The sequence below is a fragment of the Falco naumanni genome, chromosome 6 (genome assembly GCF_017639655.2).
Source record: "Falco naumanni isolate bFalNau1 chromosome 6, bFalNau1.pat, whole genome shotgun sequence".
Lineage (NCBI taxonomy): Eukaryota > Metazoa > Chordata > Aves > Falconiformes > Falconidae > Falco > Falco naumanni.
The window spans coordinates 20,836,257-20,859,294 of record NC_054059.1 but is presented as its reverse complement, the minus strand read 5'-3'; the positions used below and the strand labels follow the sequence as shown (position 1 = coordinate 20,859,294).

Genomic DNA, 23,038 nt, shown 5'->3' with positions numbered 1-23,038 from the left:
AACTAATCTTTTAAACCTAAACATCATTAATAGGAGAGATTTGAAGTAATCTTTGCTCTTTTAAAATCTGTGAAAATAATTTAATATCAGGCATTTTCACCTATATTCTTTATAACATTTTTTATTCCTTACGTGTTTAAAATAAGGATCCATTATACAACTGTCATAAAATGGCACTCGCTTTGGTTTCCTCTGTTTAGTAGACCTTTAGTGTAGAGATTGGTGTTGTGCATATAATACAAAAATATTTGCCAACCTTTTCCTATTATAAGAGAAAGACCAACAGAGACTTTGTAGGGAACTGTAAAAAAATAAGCATGTGAACCACAATAATGGTATTTAGTCTTAACCTCTTGACTAATACTTTTCTTCTCCTTTGCCATCTTTCTTGGCAGAAATGCTCTAACTTGTGAAGAATGCAAGCATATACATTTAAGAAAAAAACATTGCTGTCAGTCTATTTTCTTCAAATTATCATTTCTACCTCTTTTCTCTTTCTTTTGCAAACATGCTGTGAATCTTTGATGTAACTGCCACTGTGCTGAAGGACTGAGCCTGCTCTTCGCTGCTTTGTGACACCAAAGGTATAAACTGTGAGAAGCAAGGGGAACATATTTTGTGCTGGTATTGCATGTAAATTGTTTCATGAGGTCTCAAAAGCCCTGTTTCTTTTGGATGCAAAGTTGTTACTTTTCCTCAGCTATGCAGTTACAGGTAATGGTGTGCAGCCCTTTGTCTATGGGGAATTCTAAACAGCTAGACAACCATTCCAGTATTTATAGTTAAGCTTTTATGACAGTTTTTTTTTCCAGTTAAAACACTGTGAAATGGAATCTGAAAAGGCTTTCCCCCCCCCCCTTTCTTTAAAGACCACAAGTTAAAGCCCTTTAATAACGAGGTTCTAAGCTGTATATATATTTTATAGAAGTGTTTTATTTATTTCTAATCATTTGAAAAATATTATTTGAAGTGGAGCCAATTACGATGTTACAGATAGGGCTACTCAAGACTGTCCAGCCTAAGCCCCTCTTTGCTGTGCTCTCTAACTTTCACAAATGAAGTATGGATTTCTGCTTTAGACTAAATTTTAGTTTAATTTAATTTTTAAAATTGAAGCCTTAGCAATAATGATTTAACCAACCATCATGTTAGAATAAAATCAGTATAAAATATCTCATTTTTCTGATCTTAAGAACTATTTTTCCTAGATATTTTTTATAACTGCTTTAACTCTTCCATGTTATGTGGATTGATCCTTAGATCCAGAAAAGGAATTGTCCTCTAACTGTCCTGTAAAATTGCAGGGCTGTAGCAACCTTTGCCAACAAAACGTGTGTCTGCTAAAACAACTATTCACCAAAGAGCCTATCAAATAGTTTGCATTAGTGAAATGAAGCTATAGGAACAAGTAGCAAGGAAGCCAAAACAAAGACTACCGTGCTCTCTTCCACTGACACTGACTAAAATAACCTAAATGAAGGAGAAATAAAGGTTTTAAGATTTTGTACATATGTTTGTATAGATACATGTTACATCCATGTGAAAGTTTTTACATTTACATGTAAACAGGGAAGTGATGTAAACACTAGTTTGTCTCAAACTGTGAAATAAAGGTATTCGTAACATTTTTCCTTTTTTAAAAAATGTAATTTCTATTCTGTGTTTACCTTGTTGCTAATTGTGGCTAGCCTGACAAAGTCAATAACTTAGCAGGAATGTACTTAACTTGCAAGTCACTCCTGTGCCACATATGACAGCGATCATATGTAAATTCCTTAAGTAGGGGTAAAATCACAGAAGGTATAAAATTGAGCTCATGTGCCATCAATCCCATATATCATAACCATGTGAGTGTGAGGCAAGGTTTTCCTCCTTTTGAGGATGTTGGGACCCAAGTGTTGTGCTTTGATTAGTTGCTGCATAGTTTACAATACAAATTGGAAGGAGCCAGCCTCTCAAAAAAGTCTCATCCTCTGTCATGATAAAGCCTGCCTTACACATTAGCACTTGTGCTTCAGGACTAGACCAGAAATTACTATGATTGATTTAACTGAAAAACAACAAAGAAATTAATACAAATAAATACTTGAGTGCTTTTGAACTTTCACATGCTAAAATGTGGATACAATTTTTAATCTATCCCACAGATACAGTAGAGTGATATCCAAGCAGGTGGTGTTGCTTCATGATATATTTTTAATCTCAACGTAAGTGTTGTTTATGACAAAGGAGTTTATTTTAGCTTCTGCTGTTCCGTACTGCAGATGCATTTTCAGACTTCTGAAAACAAGGCCTTGTAGAATTGAGACAAAACCATATGACTTCTCAGTATGAAACAGGTTTTCCATGTGACTTCAAAAACATGAAGGAAAAGCTGATACAGCAATAAAAAGTAGCATCCTGAATAAAATAATATATGGCACATGAAGTATCATATTAAGAAATCATACTGCTTTGCTCTTGTTAATTCACTGACTTTATAGCTCCTCTAGCAGAGACACTGAGCATCAGAGTTCAGTTCAAAAGCATAAAACTAGGGAAGATGTGCACACATTTTTCACACATCTCTTGCTTATGCATATTTTTTTTTCAAGTTAGGACATTGAAGCAGAAAATATTGTGACAGTGAGGTGACAGAAATCAAATAAATGGTTGTATTAACAGAACAATATGGATTTTGAGATACAATTATTTCCTGTTAGATTAAAACTTTTCAGAATTAAAAATCTTTTATCATCATTAGAAGTATTAAAACTTGCATTACTTTGATATATAACACAGTGATCTTGTCGCTCTTACCTGAGTTCAGGCAGTTTGTATGATAGAAGCATACATACAAGCCAGACACCATACTTACAGTCCCTTCTTTTAAAAATATGCTGACATATAACAGAAAACTTAGCCAGGTATTTGGGGATTTTTTCAAATTGTTCTTTCTGTTTATAATTTTTAAAGTATGTAGTTGTGTATTTTTTTTTTAAGAACAACCTGTTCTATTAATTTCAGTTGAAAGACACATCATGTTGAATAATTCTCTTCCCCTAAATCAGCAACTAGTCCTTTCAAGATGTAACCCAATGTATTTATTTCCATTTTAGTTCCTTCCTGGTTTTTTTGGTTCACATTCCAAAAATATTTCAAGCTCTTCAATCCACATTATTGAGTATAATGATACATTGTTCAAGTGTTCTGTAAATTTTCTGCTTCCCTTTAGCAAACTGAAGAAGGAGTAGTGGACTCAAAGTGTTCTGAAGCTGATAAATTAGCTGTCATCTAACAAAACTCCCCTGTTCCAAACATATCTGACACTGGTACTTTGCAGTTCTGCTCAGAAGAGCTGCAGGAATAGATATGTTCTATTGTGACAGGCTAACTGACAGTGAAATGCTATGCCAACACAATTGAAATTATTTTCCAAAGTGTTTCACAGTGTACAGAAGAAATGTTAAAGAAGGAAAATAGTCCAAGACCTTCTATCAAACTCTGAAGACACTCTCCCACAACCTGGATTTAGAAAACCAGGATCTGAATTTGTACTCAACATGCATGAATTATGAAGCTGGTGTTAAAGTTCTAAAACTGCGATATTAGCCTCTGTGGTAAGTGGAAATCTCCTTGCAGGAGGTGGGAAGTCTGTGATTCTTCCAAAGGACTTGACATTGAGGATATCTATATTCTGCAGCACACCTTCACTACATAGAACAATGTCATACTTCTTTCTTTAATTAAAAATGTTTTAATGTTTTTTTATGTTCCAGAAGTCTGAATTCACCCACCCACAATTTCTGAATGCCTTCATAAATTACATACATTATTTGAATCTACAGACTTAATTTTGACAACCTATTTATTTCCCACGTGTATATCTTTAACAGCTGTGCATGGGAGCTAAGCCAACAGAACCATATAAAAGTATGAAGGTTTATATTTTAATTTTCTATGACTATTTAATTTATATAGAATTGCAATTGCTAAAAACAGGTTACTTATTCTTTAGTCTTTGACTTTGAAAATAACAGAATTCAATGTCAATTTAGCCTGCAGTATGAACATTCACTTTGGATAATCAGTAATGTTCTATAATTGTATATGAAAATTATTTAATGGCAGTTTCAGCTTCCTAGCTGGATAACAATTCATTTTAACCATCCGTAATTCAATCAGATTACATCTTGTTTTACATATTTTAATAGATACTTTCTTTTGGTTATTTTACAAATTATATATGCAAATGATGTATTAAATAATTGATGAAGCACCTTGTTTTGCTTGTAGCTACAAGTGATGCTTTTCTTCACAAATATATTTAGGCAGTAGTTCTCTTCACAGCAAGATTTTTGCATAGTATTTGAAAAGATATTTAAACTCCTGCCGTGATGAAGGCTTATTTAGAAACACCAAGTATAATTTACTAACCTGATTTATGAAGCAATTTATACAATCTAGTAAAATAGCACTGTAGAATTTCATTGCATGGGGATACTCACCTTCTCTGAAGATCCTAAATTCTTTAACACTTGGGCAACTCTGTATCATTACATTCTATGATGGGACAAAGTATATCAGGGTAATTATCCCTCCTGCTTTATTAAAGCTTTATAAAACTGTTAGAGGTTAAAGCTGCAGTTATTTCTTCCTACTACCCAACTTCATCCTATAATACTTAGTAAAAGAGGAAAAAGATTCATTAATCTTTTATTAGACATATGCTAAATGTTGTAATGGAATACTATGTGTTATGTATTTGTCAACAATTGTGTGAGTGTGTGTATATATATGTATGTATACAAATACATATATAACAAGGACATGTTTAAGATTAAATAATCCGAGATTTATCCCTTAACCAATTGTATGAAAGTGCCAGTGTTTTAAGTGTTACTTCCCTCTTTTTCATTGTTTTTAACTGAACACTTAACATATGATCAGTATTTCTGCAAAAAGGCTTTCTGAAATAAAATTGGATATTTGCAGACATGCTGGGCCCACAAAGTATTAGTTATTTAAGCTTTCTGTTTCCTAACCTTGTAATGAATACATCTGCAAGTTATAAACAAAATTTTCCTTCACTTGCAGAGATGTACAATATAAATGCAAACTTGAAAAAATGCTTTCTTTTCAAGGTGTGGATTTCAAAGACTGAAAAATAGGTTTCTTGACTGAAAATGCTGGAGAGTTTATGATACTGTGTAGACATTTAGGAAGTTTCTGACTGGGCACTTACAAATGAGAATACCTTCAGGGCCCGTAAATTAATGTAATACAATACAACACACAATCACAGAGTAACTTCCACTGAGAATACTGAGACATTCAGAGATAATTCTGACAGAAACTAATTGGAAAGATCAGACGCCATACTGATCTTAGAACCTAATAGTCTTCTGGTTGGGCTTCCTCTGAGGAATCTCAATCTTCAATGTACATATTTCAAATCCATTTTTGGTGAAGTTTTAAGCAAAGGTCTTTGTTTTCCCTATGGAAGGGGTATATCTGCCACTAAACATAGAAGATGCTGAATAGATGCTCAACAAAGGCGAGAAAAGAGCTACAGATTAATCCTGCCAATTTTCACCCTTGTGTTGCAATGCTTTATGAAGTGCCCAGGAAACAGAGCTTTTTAAAAGACAGTGGTATTTGTAAAAGGAAATCCCAAGATGTTCAATTAGAAATTTCTCTTTTTAAAGGACACAAAGCAGATAATGCTATAAAAAACACTGCTGGAGTGAAGTATGTCTTTTAATATGGTGTTGTCCTTTTCTGGTTCCTTCGGGGGTTTTTTTGGAAGCAATGGCAAACTGATCACCTGTGTGTCAGAACAGGGCACAGGTCCCCTAAGTCTTGTTCAAAAAACTTACAAACACTACTGTGTGCCCCAGAACAAAAACAAGCCTGAAAGCTGCCAACATTTCCATATTTGCTTTACTTGTTTTAGCTGACAGTGAGACCAATCAAAGAGATAGATTGATGTTATATTTATTTCTCTAGTGCTCTTAAATTCATGCTTGCTTGAAAGGGCACAGACCAGGGCAATTTCAGCAGAGCAAATCTACTTGCCAGCAGGGTTATTTTTTATTTTTTTTTAATCATTATTTCTATGGTGACTCTATTCTATCCTAGTGTTCATACTTAGTTAATACCTTTAAAAAATACCAACAAAACTAGTTTCATATAATATTAAAAATATTTACAGTGAAAAACAGACTGCATATTGAGAGCTCTTAAGCACACAAGATCCAGAGCATAGGATCTTTTGATACATGACCACCTATAATTATTTGCGTGGTTTATTTCACATCGTGTTTATTGGTGATCAATCTGATTACCAATGCTAAGTTTCCTAAATTAATAAAGGATAAAGCACTAGAAGCTCTCTTTGACTAATTTAAATTTTTATAAGATTAGAGTATAATTTTAGAAAGCAAGATAGCTTTGGTGTTGGTTTGTTTGTTTGTTTCAAATTTGAGGCTGAAAACTGTCAGAACAATGAATACTTAACAGTTATTCTTGATTATGATTTGACCTGGACACAGCCATGATAGCCTCTTAAAATTAAAATTCAGTAAGAAATGGATTTTTACCTGTGAAGATTCAATATAACAGAAATACTCAAAAAAGTTTAGAATTTGGAGGAAATGTTGCCATTACATGTGCATTTAAAAAGTAATAATATTGAATTATTACATAGTTTTGTATTTTTCCTAAAGTAATTTGGGGAAAATATGAATTAAGCAATAAAATACTTCTGGGGAAACAATGAATAAGATAATTTAAATATTATTAATAATAATAAATTTATATCATGACAAGCTATATATTTCATTACAAAAAGGTAATAATTAGCAAAAGTTTTATCTTTTATAGCTGTAACTTGAGATGATCTTCAGCAGTTGTCATATCAGTTTGATTGGACATTGGTTTGCAACTGATTTCTAAGTATTGAATTTCTCAAAATAGAAAAGTTCCAAATACATTGTTCTGTACTAAGGATTAAGAAAAAAACAGTCAGAAAACTGTGCTATTAAATGCAACCATTTAGTCCAATAATGTCCTTCTTAGGGAAATACTCTTTCATTAACTGAAAAGCAAAACATTTACTAGTCATCATTTTCCTTCCATGAAATTAAATGTACCAGTAGCCAAATGTCAAGAAGATGAAATTGCCAATTTATTTAAAACACAAGGAATATATCGATAAGCAACAGAATTTGATCCTAAAATTTTGCTACTAACATATTTTCACCTTTACATTACAATGTACTAAGCCATTTTTGTCAGAGTTACTCAATAATAAAATAAATAATGACTGCTGTCATTATTCCTTTTTATATAGTGAATTAACAATGTAATCCTGTTTTGGTGTTAATCACTGGACTTTCAACAGCATGTGCTATTAATTCACCTTAATGTGCTGCAACCAATCAATACTTAGTCTGTAAACTCATTTGCTCTTTGTCTCTACATGGCCAAAATCATTGCCTTAAAATACCTTTTTATCATCTTCAGAGTGAAGCACTGTTTAGATAAACTGTATTTAAGCTTTCAGATGATGTATTGATCTTACTCAAGCTAAAATCGTGCTCTGTGTCATGATTTAACCCCAGCCATCAATTAAGTGCCACACAGCTACTCACTCACTGCCCTGTTCCCCCAATGGGAACAGTTTTAATAATTTAAATAAAGTAAAATATAATAAAAATAATAGTAACTGTGATATAAAGGCAGATAACAAAGACAGAAATTAAACTCAAGGAAAAAAATACAAACAAAACAAGTGCATTACTATACAATTGCTCACCACCCACTGACTGATGCCCAAACAGTCCCCAAGCAGCAACACTCAACCCCCTCCCCAGGCAACTTCCCCCAGTTTATATACTTAGTATGAGATCATATGGCATGGAATACCCCTTTGGGCAGTTTGGGTCAGCTGTCCTGTGTTTCCCCATAGTCTCTTGGGCTCTCCAGCCTTCTCAGTGGCAAAGCCTGAGAAACTGAAAAGTCCTTGACTTAGTATTAAACACTACTTAGTAACAGCTAAAAACATCATTGTGTTATCAACATTATTCTTATCCTAAATACAGCTACTAGGAAGAAAATTAAATGTGTTCCAGCTGAAACGAGGACACTTCAAACCATTTAGCATGTGCTTTCCCAGTAGTCTGAAAAATATTTTTAAATAATACTACAGAAGCCTGAAATTGCTTTAGTGACATTTAAGAGGTTTTTACTCAGTGAATACCTGCAGAACTCTCATTTTGTAAAACATGGTAGTTCACACACTAAAGACTTTGCAAAGTAAGGTTAAGTCACTCAATATTCAGTAATTACTATGAACTGTTAATATGGTGCAATATGACTGCCATATTTTTAAAGAATCGCTCAGATTTCATCCATTAATCATTGTTCCTAATCCAGAATGTGGGTGTTCCCTGAAGTTTGCTGTGTCTTGTGGCCTGGGCCACTACCCACACTGCATTGTGACAAAAGCAAACGTAGGAAATCAGATACTTCATTCTTGCTGCTGCCTTCCCCTCCTAGTATTATTGCACTGGCAAATTTACATACACCACATAATCATTCTAAGCATTGTCATTTTTCATCTTATATGACAACTCTCACCTCTCTGAATTTCCTTGGCATTTGTTGTGGGTTTGCTGCATTCTTGTGCTCTATCCTCCTGCTGGTGAGGAGACCTGGAAGTGGGAGGCTGTCCTGTAACCTCAGCATTAGGGCTGAGGGCATTATGGGCTGATAGGGCTGTCTGCTCTCTTAACCCTGCTCTGCCCCTGGGCAGCTGTGGGCTGCACAAGGGCCAGAGATTCAGAGAGGTGCCAAGCAGCAAGTCTGCAGTTATGGCCCTGCTTTTCCAATATTCTATAGACTGGTGTACTGAAGAGATCAAGACCTGTGCTGACTTTTTATTCTTCATACATGGAATGACCAGCAGTAACTTCCTGGTATGTATCAGAGGCTAGACCCGAAAAAATGAATTACAGGTGTCTCTTACTTGCCTACAAAATGAGCCTTTTCGGACTGTGACTACCTAATGATGGTCTGTCCGCATGGCCCACTTCATTAGGATTCTCCTTCTCTTGGACGTTCAACATGCTTCTTGTACAATTCCTCTACTGTAAAAATAATGCCTAGATGTTCAGTGGTAATAATCACCCTCTAACAGAGTTGCTGGGCAGGAATATTGCCATGAAAAAATATTCATACAAGAGCCAGCAATCAAAATTAATTTTTTTATCTGATCAGTTACAATGCAGAGTATAGTCGAGATAGTTTTAGAAAAAGGTCACAATCATTAGGGGCACAGAGTGCAGGCTTACTCACTGTTAGAATGAGAGAGAGTAACAATAGCAGGATGGATCAAGTAACTTACTTTGGGAATATACCATACATATCAGAATAATTCAGTAAGGGAAAAAAAGTAGACTGAGCCTGCAACTAAACAGATGGACAGCAAATCAGATGTAATTGGATTTGCTTCCCCTAAGCAGATTCATAAACTAAAACTCTCCTTGCTCCTCTGATGCTACCAGCTTCAGATGACTGAGGGAAAATATGCTTTGTATTGTGTTTGGCCAACATTTGTGGCAGCTCAAGCACTAACAAGGACCAACTATGAAAAAGTAATCATCAGAAATTCCTGTCCATTTACTTTCTCCCATTTTACTGTTCCAGAACTTTGCCAAGTGTGATATCTGGGTGAACCAGGACCATATTCTAGTTCAATTACCTTTCCCATCCTTTTCCCATTTCCTTCCATAAATTAAGCATGATTCAGTTGCATATGCCCAACTGCTAAAGGGTACTAGCAGTATTCTGGTTCTAACTAACTTGGTATGTTTCCTTCAGGTGTACTAAATAATAAAAAATTAAAAAAAAAAAAAAACAAAAAAAAAAAAAAAAAAAAACATGTTCTTTCCCTGGTAGGTGACATAATATATAGTGATTTTTTTCCCATAGTAAATGTACCATGGCACCTATATCCCAAAGCCATGCTTTGCTACCTGACTCTTTAGAAAGGATGGCAGAGTGGTTGAAAGAAAGCATCCAGGAATCCAGTCAGTTCCAGGAGGAGAGGAGTGAGATATGGCTGTATACGACTGAAATACTGTTCTGCATTCCACAAGGAATTATCTGTACATTGGTAACATTTTCTGCCTAAATCCTAACAAGAGTTGTACCAATCTAAAATGCTTTCTGCAGATCTTGAGGTTCACAAGGCAGGCTTTCCCAGCATTTGTCATGTCAATATTCACATTCCATCTACCCCCCCATAAACCAAAATGCAAAAGTAAGCTTTCTATTTTGCAGAGGGAGACTGTTAAAAAGATCTAACATACAAATATGGGAAGAGGTGTTAGTTTTTAATTTACATTTTTAGAGATTTTCTAATTGACATCAAATGGTAATATCCATTCTTATCAATTCTCTGAGGTTGAATTCCCAATTAGTTTTTCCACCTACCTAATTACTAGCAAGAAAAATACTTAAATACTATAGGCTTACATCAGAAAGAGCAGCAAAATATATTTGAATCCAACTTTTTGTAACTTAATCTTATAATTTTTCTAAGCTCCATATATGTGAAAGTAATGGTAATAATAATGCACTTTTAGACTGATGTTGAAAAGTCGGACATGATAATAAAGCTTTACAAGTCAAAACGCAAAGAAGAAAAGAAGACAAAAGAGATTACATTTGAAGTAAACAGCAGACTGCCTCATAATTTCTTCCATAGCCTGTCTAACTTTCACTTTCTGTAATTAAATGTGGTGTCTGACAGTATGGGCTTTGAGAGTGTAAGCAGATATTACACAGCCCCAGAAATAACTTATAAATAACGAAATAATCACTCATTCAGATACAAACACCACAGACATGGACCAACTTTTTCTGCTACGCTTTGCATAAAAAGTTCCTATTGAGTGCCACACCATCAATGTGCATTATTTAAAGAAGAAAATTGTTGTGCCTCTTTTGTTCCAGTGAGCATACCAAAACACTCACTTTGCATTAAACAATGCACTGCAGAAACACAGAGAACAAATCATATTCCCTAGATATTACCCTTCAAAACACTCATTCTCTCTGTACTTGCAGAATAGCACAGTATGAGGCAAGCACAGGCCAGGTGTCACTCCACTGAATTCTGTGTTATTACATGAAGAAGTAATTTATTCAAATACATGTTAGGATTGATACAAGCACTTTTAATGAGTTGTGGTCAACACTGGCCTACCCTCTGGCTTTTTTTTTTTTGGCCTAAGGGACTCTCTGCTCTCCAAAATATAAAATTATCTTCTAATTTTTCTTGTTTCAAGACTAGCCTGGTAAAGAGCTCTCAGCATAGGATAGTACTCACATTGCCAGTTGTGCAAGGAAAGTGATGCTCAAAGAAAATAACAGCTTTATAGTCCCACAGGCATCATCTTGATTTTACCCTTACACTATATATGGAGGAAAAAGTGTAGAGGGACTAAACAGGTGTAATTCCAGAGTGAACTAAGCATGCACTGAAGGGAGTGTGACACTGTGGTCTCCATCTTCTTGAAAAGCTGGGAATTAAAGTTCTTAACCCCTGCTGTGCTATATAACAGGAGTGGAAAAAGGCAGTCACCAGGACATAGTGTGGCAGGGAGGGGGAAGAATTAGAACTGTGATATCAACTGAGGGGAAGAAAAAAGACCAAATAGTATAAACATGGATCCAGAAAATGCTGATACCTTCACTGTCCCCAGTACTGAACTGATGAAGTTTATACGTCACTGTTCTGCCTGGATTTGTCAACTTGCCTTGCATCATTGAATTCTAAATATACCGATATATAAAAATATCCTGATACCTAAAATGTTTGGGGTTTTTTTATACATACTTATATTTATCAGACATTACAACACCAGATTTTGCTTTCCACACCCTCAGTATTACCAACAGAGTTCTAATTCAGTGACAATTGAAAGTGTAATAATAATTTCATGATCATAGCTCCCCAATATCTCCTTCTTTGATTTGCATATTTAATAGGACTGCAGAAGATATATGTAATCATGAAAGATAATGGTATGAACAACTTACAGACAGAATTCTTGTGGTTACTGTCTTTGCTGGGCAACATCTTGACTCCTCTTGATTTCAGTTCAATTGCTTTTTTCACTGGGAAAACAAGCAAAAAGAAAAAAGAAGAGAATTCATTATTAAACCTTATAGAAAGGATATATAGCAGCCAAATCATACATTATTATAATTCAAAGCTACACAGGAATATTACAAGCAGATTGAAATAACTGCAGTTTCTGTGATAATCCAAATACATTTTAACAAAGATACAACCATTTATCATGTTTCAGGTATCCTTTTTAAACAAACATTAACAGGTTTTGTAATATTTTGAAAACAAGTTTCTTTAGAGTCAAATAAAAGAAAAATCTTTCCTAATTACATTTATGGGTTTCCTGTGTTTGCCACTGCATATGGCAAAATCTTAAATGGCTTTAAAACTGTTCTCACATAAAATGTACAGTACATTATCTACACGTATCTGAGAAGCACAAGCTTAAATGCAATATTCATATCTGCTTTTATTTGATTCACTCTTCCGTAGTAGACATGTTTTTAGTTCAGTTTCCTAAGGAGATGAAGGTTAGTATCACAGTATGTTAAATGCTTTGGTTCACCTAAGTAACCCCTTTTGAATCTACAGAGCATTTTCAACTGAATTAGAAAGAGAAAGAGAGGAAGAGCTCTCAAAGGGACAAATTTTTGTGAGAGAGAACAGATGCAGCAGAGGTTTAATATGTGTTTTCTCTGTTTAGCCAGTTGAAACTCCCAGTCTATACCTAGTAAGTAGTTAGGGCACCATAGGAGGGATCACGAGCAAAGTTAGAAGAGACATGAGAAGATACTAGTGGGGTAGAATTTTAATTGTAATGGAAGGAGAAAAGGGTAAAAATATAGGACACATTCACAACAAATCAGTTAGCTCTGTGGCTTGGAAACATCTTGTTTAATGGAAAATAAATTCAGATCTAGAAAATAATTGTGAAACAAGCCTGTAGAATTCAAAACTATTGTGCAAAACTCAAAAACAATAGTGAAATAGCTAGTGAATGATTTTGTGTATCAGAATGCTAACAACAACATCATGATGTATGTCAGTAACAAAAAAAATATAAAAAGCAGTAATCCTTTCCTGTTTCATAGTACTTTTTTTGTCCTAGAGCTTGCAATGATTAATAGTCTTAAAATGCAGCCTTTTATCCTAGATACAAATAGAAACAAAAAATAAACTGAAGAATTTTTAAAATGGCAGTAATTTGTACCTCATAGTATATAAATATATAAATCATATAAACTAATACATTATACAGAGACATCAATGTAGACAATAAGGCTAATATCCCCAAGGGCTTCTGAAAGGGCAGACCTCATGGATATGTTTTCCTTAGGATTACTTTCTAGATTTAGGTATTAAAATTTCCATCAAATATCACCTTCTGTTCTGTTTCCTTAGGCTGCATAACCAGTCTAATAAAAATACTCCGTATTTAATGTGAAATGAACAGCACAACTCTTATAATTAATATCTGGGATATTGTCTGGAGTTGTGGTCCCTCTGCCAGCAAAAATTTCACAATTTATTAATATCTGTGTCATGTAAAACATGTGAGTAGTTCTTTGAGGATTCAAAACCCACTTTGTTAACATTCACTGATGAGTGGCAAAAACATTGAGTTATTATATAGCAGACAGAGAAAAGTCTGTACTCTCCTTCTTCTCTTTGTCCTATGACCCTATTTTAGGGTGAAAGTGGCAATCATCACTCAAATTCCTTGTGAGCATTCATTCTTGAAGGTATTTGTTAGACATCCTTAATGCACACTTCTTGGGAATGGGGAAAAATGATACCCACCAGCTTAATTTGAATACTGACAATAACAAAAAATGAAAAAAAGAGATGTTCTGACTTGATATATGAAAATTTTTTCACTATTAGGACAGTCAAGCACTGAAACAGGTCCCACAGTTCCCATCCCTGGAGTTTTTTCACATGTCAAGAAAAAGACGTTCTGTATTTCTCTGAAAGAGCATTAGACAGGGGATTCACAATACTTATGATCAGTCATCTAAAATGTATGTTTTATGAAGAGAAATTGGTACCTTCCCGGGGCAATTCATCCCCTTCTCAGATAGGCACAATGAATCATCCTCTGGAGATTCCTCTTCATCTCCGTAAAATATAAAAGAAACATATTCCACTTGCTCAAGATAGATCCCTACATTTCAGACAGTTACACTAGCTGACATGTGCTTTTATGTCTTGAGAACTTTACCAGCCAAATGTTGGTCTCTGTGAGCTACAGGGATTCACAAGGTTAAATGGGACTGTTCGAGACATAAATATCAAAGTTCTGCATCTATTGTACTTGTGTGTTGTGTTAGTTTTTGCATGTGGCCTGCATAGTATTTTATCATATTTTTGAAAAAGAATTAAGCAACTATAGTCTTTAAAACATAAACTCTTCAAACTCTGAAAGAGAAATAGAGACCAGTGAACGCTGTGGTTTGAGTGAACCAGTTCAACTCCTTCTGTAAGATAAAATAAATATACTTAATTGCACTTTTTAGAACCATTTAAATACATTTGAATACCTTTTCTGAGATACTTCTTTTCTACTTCATGATTACTCTTTCATTAAATAGGTTTTCCTGATTTCAAAGATTATTTGCTATTTAATAGCACAAAAAGAGGAATGGGTTTACAATCATAATGTCACATATGAACAGCACTTTTCACCTTTCAAGTGATTACTTTTAAAAATTTGCATACTTTTCTACTGACTACTTAAACATTCAGTTAAGCTAACTGAACTAATTCCCTTCACCTTGTCTCTTAATCATAGCTTCAAGACTCTTTTGAAGATGAGATACCCATTCTGGGATGAGGGCAAGAGCTGAGCACTGGAAGTCCAAGAAAATCTTACCAGCCTACTGGAAAGCATCAGTGGTATTCTTTAAACTTTTGCTAGAGCTAAATGAAACTTTACCATGATAAGAATATATGCTTGGCATTATTTGAATGGATCATGACATTTAAAGTAGAATTTTCAAGTTGTAAACCTCCATTCAAATCTATTCTGATTTCTGTGAGGCTGTTAGTTTCTAGTTTTTTGGAACCTGAGTGAAAAAATACATGTTGTGTATTTTGTGTAATTGTTCTTTTACCCCAAGAACAATTACCTTGCAGAAAAGAATATGACAATGTAGCAAAAATACCATTTCTAGAAAGGATCAGAATCACACAATCATAGAATGGTTGGGGTTGTAAGGGATCTGTTTCACAACCCCCTTGACAAAGCAAGGTCACCTAGAGCCAGTTGCCCAGGATGAACCAACAAGTAAAATTTCAACTGTTGGTAAAAATCAGGAAAGTAACAAAAAAAAGCAGCAATGAGACATTAGAAGGACAGTCCTCATGTCTTTTGAGGATTTATAAAACTATTGCTTCAATCAGAGAAATTTTTGTGTGTTTATATATATAAATAGTATATACATACACTATATATAAGAGGGGATCTTATTAATGTCTACAAATATCTTAAGGGCGAGTGTCAAGAGAATGGGTCCAGTCTTTTTTCAGTGGTGCCCAGCAACAGGACAAGGGGTCAATGGGCACAAACTGCAACACAAGAAGTTCAACCTGAATATGAGGAAGAACTTACTTATTTTGAGAGTGACAGAGCACTGGCACAGGCTGCCCAGAGAGGCCATGGAGTCTTCTCTGGAGATATTCAAAGCCTACCTGGACGTGACTCTGTGCAACCCGTTTTAGGAGAACCTGCTTTATCAGGAGGTTGGACTAGATGATCTCCAAAGGTCCCTTCCAACCCTGACTATTCTGTGATTCAGATTTGTTGTTCATCAAAAAGTATTTCCAAAGAATTAGTATGTGTTTTAAAACTGTTATTAATTACTTTAATGATAACCTATGTACTGAATAAAAGTGGTTTGAAACATCCGAGACCTTCTGTCATTCTGCCATTGACAAGGTTGTCCTAGAAATCAAATTTTCCTATGCATTTTCCTTGCCCAAGACATTTGAAGTATATGGTATAACTGGTAAATTGTCCGTCTTCACTTAAATGAAGAGGAGAGACTAAAACAAGCAGAACATTTCATATTTAAAACATTTGTATATGTTTGGGTAAGTGAGAGCTAACACTGTTGAGAAAGTTCTGATAATGAGTTTAAGCAAAATGTTCACAAATAACTAAGCTCAGATAAATTTCAGTGAGAAGTTACACACAGACTGCAGTATTAATCAAAAGACTGCAGTGTGTATCAAAATAAAAAATGAAAAAGACCTTTCATGACTTGTTGACCAGGTAATGAAAAGACAAAGTCCAACAATTGCAGTTTACAAAAGTAAGGCTTCAAACGAATAAAAGGCAGTGCTTTTTCATACAAGAATTAATAGAGATGTGAAATTCTTTGCCAAAAGACACAAGCAAACATGGTTGCAAGAAGTCTGCAAATCTGCTTCAGCCATGGCCGGAAACATGCATGGAGTTAGGTAGATCCCTTTTTGAATGCTCCTGACTGTTCTTACACTTCCCTAAGTCTGTCCTTGTGGGAAAAGAAAGAGGCCAAAATTTATTCAGCAGTTCACTCTCATCTCTTTGCTACAAAGGAAAATGACTCTCCCCTCCTCACATTACTTCAGCAGATTATGACCTGCACTATGATACCTTTAGACATTATTACAATAATAGTTAATATGCTTCTATCGTACATGCAAGGTGACCTTCTCTTGGAATGTTTTTTTCATGTTTTTATAGAAAGGATAGTTGTTTGGGGCCATGATAAGTACTAACTTTCTGGGCAGAAGCTTCAGGACTTCCTACAGAACATGAGTATTACAGCTTGAAATCGTCTCTGGACAACGTCTGTGGATGATAGCTGGAGAACTCTTGGGGCTGAACTTTCATGCTGCCTTTACACTTAAGACATACCATGTGCTTACCATGGTAGTACTAACCTCTTAGCACAGCTTCAAACTTCTGCAAGCTATCAGCCTGGATAGACAGACAATCCCCAGCTCCATGCAGACTGGGTATTTCTGATTTTTAGGTCTCCTATGAAACATCAGGGTCATATGACACTCATTTTAAATTGAAATTAAACTCACATAAAAAATAGATTTCATATTAGCTTTGTTAGATTTCTTAATTTGAATCGGAGTAGTGTAAGGTTCTGTTTATCATTTAGTAAGATTACAGTTTTGTTCTAAGATTTCTAAAATGTTTTGAGCTATTCCCACCGCACTGAAATTATTCGGTTATGGTTGTCAAATTCTGATACAGAATACCTGTGCATATCTGGTGTAATAGATGTTTTCCACACAATGTTTGTTCGCCTAATCCAAATTTGTTATGAAAGATTACTGTTAACTAAAACCATCTATAATTTAACATTTTGGGTTTTTTTTAAAAACAAATTACTATATGGCACATTGTAAGCATTATAATTTTTTAGCTGAAAGAATACCAACTGAATATTTGATCTTTAAAAATTAATAATCTGCAAAGAGACGCCTTAGTGATTTTTTTTTTCCCCTTTTATACTCATCTATATAATGGTATATCAGAAACACTGCAAAAAAGGAGAAAATTACAGTTTTTTCTACATACTGTTTCAGTGAATCCTATACTACAATGAGATTGAAAGAACTAGAACTTTTATCATTAGGGGGGAGATCTAGAGAAGCATTGCTCATGTTCAAAATGAACTGCGATGTCTTTCTGACTTTAAAAATCTATTAATCTGCATATTTTCATTAAGGGTGACTCTCACCCAAATATGTACAGTCATTATTTTCTTCATCTCTGTCTCACAGAAATTGGAAATATAAAGTTTGTAAATGTCATACAATTCTAGTGTGCATTTTTAGAAATAATGCACCTTAAGTGTACCTTATGAATGTTGAAAAATTCTTGCATTTCTTATTTTTGTATGTGAAAATAGTCATTGGTAGTATCAGCTTTATTTTCTGGAGCCATGAGGTACTTCAGTATACTAACCCTTCCCTACATTCCTACTTTTCTATAGTTTGGAAGAAAAATTTCTCCATTTTATTATGTTTACATTCATTTCTAAGAGTAACTCAAAAGAATTGCTCTACTGCTGTTACTATTGTAAAAGCATATTATACACAGCAGCTCATTACAGCAGGGATGGTTTCCTACAATTAATATAGAAATTAATGTTTTTAAATGAGTTTTATTTTCCACAGTTGCGTTTCCCAGGATGATTCTTTGAAAACCGCCCTTCAAACCTTGGGTGTACTCCAAATTGCTCAAGAAAGTAAAACCTGAAGGTTTGCTTCTTCATGATAGTTTTAAACAGTGTTTTTAACAATTACACATGAAAAAATAAAAGCATGAAGCAGTTAGTATTTCAAAATCTCTCTGCACATTTATATTTTTAAATATATCTATTTCACAGGTGAAAATAACCATACAAAGTAATAGAAAATCAGTCTTTGTGTATATAAGCAGTTCTGGAAGCAGTACCTGCAAAATTTAAAACTATTAAGCAAAAGAACTGTATATAATTTTTTGACACTGGTAGAATTAATACCCTTGCAAAAGTAAACTTGGGAATTTAAAATTTGATCTCTGATGACTCTTTCATTTTAATTCTTTCATTTAATTACACAGTTTAAACATTACACAAACTTTTTGGAGCAAAGATGGTTCATCTTGCTTTTTGTTTGACTTGAAGAAGACAAGACAGACTTTTTTTAAAAAAAAAATAATTACCTGCACCTTGAAAACATTGACAGCCTATCTGAAGTCTACACTAACAACTGAAAAAATTCTCAAGAAAATTCAGTGTATTTACAGTTGGTCTCCTACACTGGAAGGTGCTTTTGAATGAACCACTGATTATAAACAAGAGGATTTTGCAAGGTAGTAAAAATCTTGTTAACATATTTGTTTGTCAAATATAATTTGAAGGGAAGAAATAAAATTTTCTGTGAAATCTATTAATCTATTAATATATTATTAAGTATTTCTTACTGAGGATTATTATGTTCTTGTATTCCATGGAGCAAATAATTCTGAAAATACACTGAGAGAGGTCCTACAGAGTGTTGGCAGCTCTGTGTTCTCTAAGATGTAGGTGAGAGTTTCATTTTTCTCAGAGAATGTTGCCTGCTGGGATTATAAGGGAAAACTTCCTTAAAATGCCTTTTTTTTTTTTCCCATTATCATCAAACCTTGTGCTAACTCAAAGAAAATACTAAATGACGATTAAACAGATGCCTAAACCTAAGGAAAAAAAAAAAGTAAAGAAAAATATAATAAATATTTACATGTACTTTCTACACATCCATAAATTACCACTCAAATGTAAAACTAATTAGAAAAAAACCAACCAGCCAACTGAAATTATCCAAAGACATTTCTCTAAAAAATGTAAAAGCCACTTAGGTTGTTGACTTCCTTGATGAGCTTATTATCATTCTCTGATACTAAGGTAGAAGGCAGTCACCTTTCAGACCCAGCTCCTCCCACTGTGATTTTTTTTTTTATATATATAGGTTTTTGTTCGTTTTGAATTGGATTCCTCCTATCAGATACACAAGGTTTTGTAGAGAATTTGTAATTTATGATTGAATTTAAAATTATCTGTGTTTCAATATAAAAATTCTATATCTATTTGTCATATCTTTTCAGAGTATCTATGAATTTTGAGTAAAAGGTGGCTTTTTTTTAGTATTGCTTGACTAATCATCAATGAGCTGCGATTGAAAAGCTGTACAAAGGCAAGGCAGCAGTTAGTCTGGCACAAAGAATTTGTAGTATTATTCTCTAGTTGTGTAATTTTGGCCTAGAACAACAACTTACAGTCTTTATCTACAGCAAAGGATACTTTGGTTACATGGGAAAAAAGTTTTTTAAATGTAAGTGTGATGAAGACCTGGAATACACTACCCAGTGAAGCTGTGGAATTTTAGCCATTAAAACTTTTAAAGAACATGTTAAATTAAGATCTGAAAACAACCGTCAAATACTTGGTTTCTCTTTGATATAGAGTTAATTTAACAAGATCCTTTTTCAACCTGTTTTCTAGTATTTCATAATAGTAAACCATAAACAGAAGTCATTTGACTGAGAGTGGCTAAGACCTTGGTGGGTTTTTTCTAGGATTTCCAGCATATAAAATTGATTATACCTGCATTTAACTGCATATGTGCAAACAGGTAAATGGTATGCATTAGACAAATCATATCAAAGCCAGATAAGATACCAGAACCATGGTTGCATGGTTCAGTTAACATAGTATTATGCTTAATCAAATTTACTGTCTTTTAAATGTAATATAGTTATACTTAAGAATAGCCTTATGTGAGTCCGTAACAAGGAAACTAACATTTCCTGTTTGTTCCTAGAACATTCTTTATAACAGTCCTCATGTACACCCTGGATGACATTTTTTTTTTTCCCCAATTACCCACATGCATGAGTATCATGTCAGTTTTTCTTCCTGCATGGAATATTCTACGAGGCTTCAAATACTGGCTACCACTCAAAGCTAAAATATTCTGACATCATCTCCTGGTACTTCCTCAAGCTGCTTCTGCTGCTGCTCTGCTGAGTTCAGCTCTTGGCTGCCTTTCACTGCAGATTTTTCACAAGTACAGCTATTTGAAGGTGAAGAGGAACATCATATGGCCCAGTACCTGGTAATCACAAGCCAGGCCTTTTTTGTCCAGCCTTAAACCAAGTGTCGCTATTAGGAATGTATTTGAATAGTTTTCTGGTTTTGCTACAGTACAGGAAAAAAACCAATATTGTCAGTATTTTGTATGTTGAGAGAGTGGAAGAGAAATATCTACTACAAATATTGACACTTAGTTTTATATATTTTGCAGTTCAGTAAGAAACAGTGAAGTATTTGCCATAACATTTATAGGATTATTGTTGAAGGAAATTAGCAAAATTATCTCACTACAGTGCAGAATTAATCAATATTATTTTTGCTTTAATTTCAATCCTCTGATTTTCTGGACGTTAAGTACTCCTATTTTCAAACAAAGTATTTTCTTAATTAGAATTGTAAAGTCCAGTTCAGTACCCGGATTGCTTTGCCCTAGTGCCCCAGTTTTTCTGGGTTCTCCTCCAAATACTCAATTACGACAGTACTACCATATTTTGTCACTGGAAGAAATGATCTACAATTCCACACTTGCCAGCATTGGTATTCTCTCTGGATTCTGCTTATAGATCACACATTTCTTTCTTATCACTCAAAAGACATGTGTGACCAGATCATTATCTATCTCTCTGTTTACTTCTGCTTCACTATGCCCTGCTGTACCGTGAATTCTTTCTGAAAGTGTAGTATTCATGAGAATAAGAAAACACAATCATTCTAAATCTTACAACTCACTTTAGTTTATGAACAGAATTCTATAATAAATTCTTTGATAAAGCAAAGGCCAAGACTCAGTAACCTAGGAGGATCCTTGCAAGCTTTGCTTCTTAACTGCCTGCTACTTCATTTCTGCATATTCAGTTCACAATTTTCCATAGGATCTCTGGTTTAAACCAACTCACTGGAATAATCGTACCCTCTGCTGTTTCTGTATTCCTGCCTCCAGAGTATTCTGACTAATACACTATCCCAGTTGTTTCTCTCACTAAGAGCTTTAAAAATCTTCCATACTAATCAGTATTATAACTCCAGAGAGCTTCACAGCAAGCATAGATGTTTCTACTGTACAGCTACCTGTAAAAGCTGTAGGTTTATGATGAGCTGGCTTCCTTCTTCCATCAATCCAGAAAAGTACTGCCTGTCATTATCAGACCTTCCACCTGCTCCCTGTGCTGGAAATCTCTGCATGCAGTACTAGTGAACAAATGGTACAGCCCCAAGATAAATTGGTGTCACAATAGATTTTTGCAGGAATCTTTCTAATTCTATGTGTATGAACTGACGCAGGATCTGCAGGTTTTAAAAGAAGCATAGCCATTTGCTTTCCATTAACCTTCTGCATGTCATTTAGCTGGCCCCATGCCCTGATGGAGTGCCTTAGCTCCTTTGTGCTATTAATTTGTGATATATCATAGTAAAACAAGTACAGCAGCCATCAACTCTTCAATGCCTGCAGATGCCCTCCACAGTTCTGGAAAATAGTATCAACACAGTTTGCACTATGAGCATACACTATCACAGAACACATTGAGTAGTAGTATGTAAGGACTGTCTTTAAAAAAATAAATCATAAAATGTAAACTCAAAATAAATCATAAAATTAAAAAATCAGTTCCTTGCTTAAATGCCACTTTAACTATTGTCTTTCAACTACAGTGTCAAAAGCTGATTTATGGTTCTTCTCCATTAACATCTCCATAGTGCCACTTTGTGGGACGATCAAAATGTTCATCAGACAATCCTATTCTGAAGTCAGTGTTTGATCATTTTTACCTTTTTTTCAGGTTTGTAGAGAACTGAATCCTGTAGTTTGGACTGAAAACATTTCTAAAACACAGCTCTTAGACTGATCATTTGACTTGGTCCATCACAGCTGAACCTGAATGGGCTCTTCTTCGAATGGTACATAATGAAGAAACCACGTATGGTAATACTGACAAATACTACCCCACTATTTGGTGTCTTTATTTTCTTCCCATGTGAAAACTGATCATGTGAATGCTTTCAATCTGTGCTGACTATAAAAAAATGAGTATAACTGATTTTGTGATTGCATGTAGGTTATGCACATTTCCTTGAAACCTGCATATCTCCATCACTGTTGTATATACTCTTTTTGTAAAGAGGTCCACATTCTGCTCTTCCTTCTAGATTGCTACTAGCTGGTTTAAAGATTAATGAAAACTACAGTTTCTTCATAATTTTCCCAATGCATGTTTTGCATTTGGAATCAGTATCTGCTTAGTGCTGACTTGAAGCATCTATGCCTGAGAATTATTAGCTACACAGAAACTTTACTAGA

The 23,038-nt window shown here is 34.4% G+C and overlaps 1 protein-coding gene across 1 annotated transcript in view; it reads right to left on the bottom strand.

The window, feature by feature from the left end:
• CSMD1 (CUB and Sushi multiple domains 1) overlaps positions 1–23,038 on the bottom strand; it is a 1,211,070-nt gene that overhangs the window by 444,268 nt on the left and 743,764 nt on the right. The window contains exon 7 of the mRNA XM_040599137.1: positions 12,091–12,168. Within this exon, the coding sequence (XP_040455071.1) occupies positions 12,091–12,168 (78 nt within the window). The remainder of the gene's footprint in view (positions 1–12,090; positions 12,169–23,038) is intronic.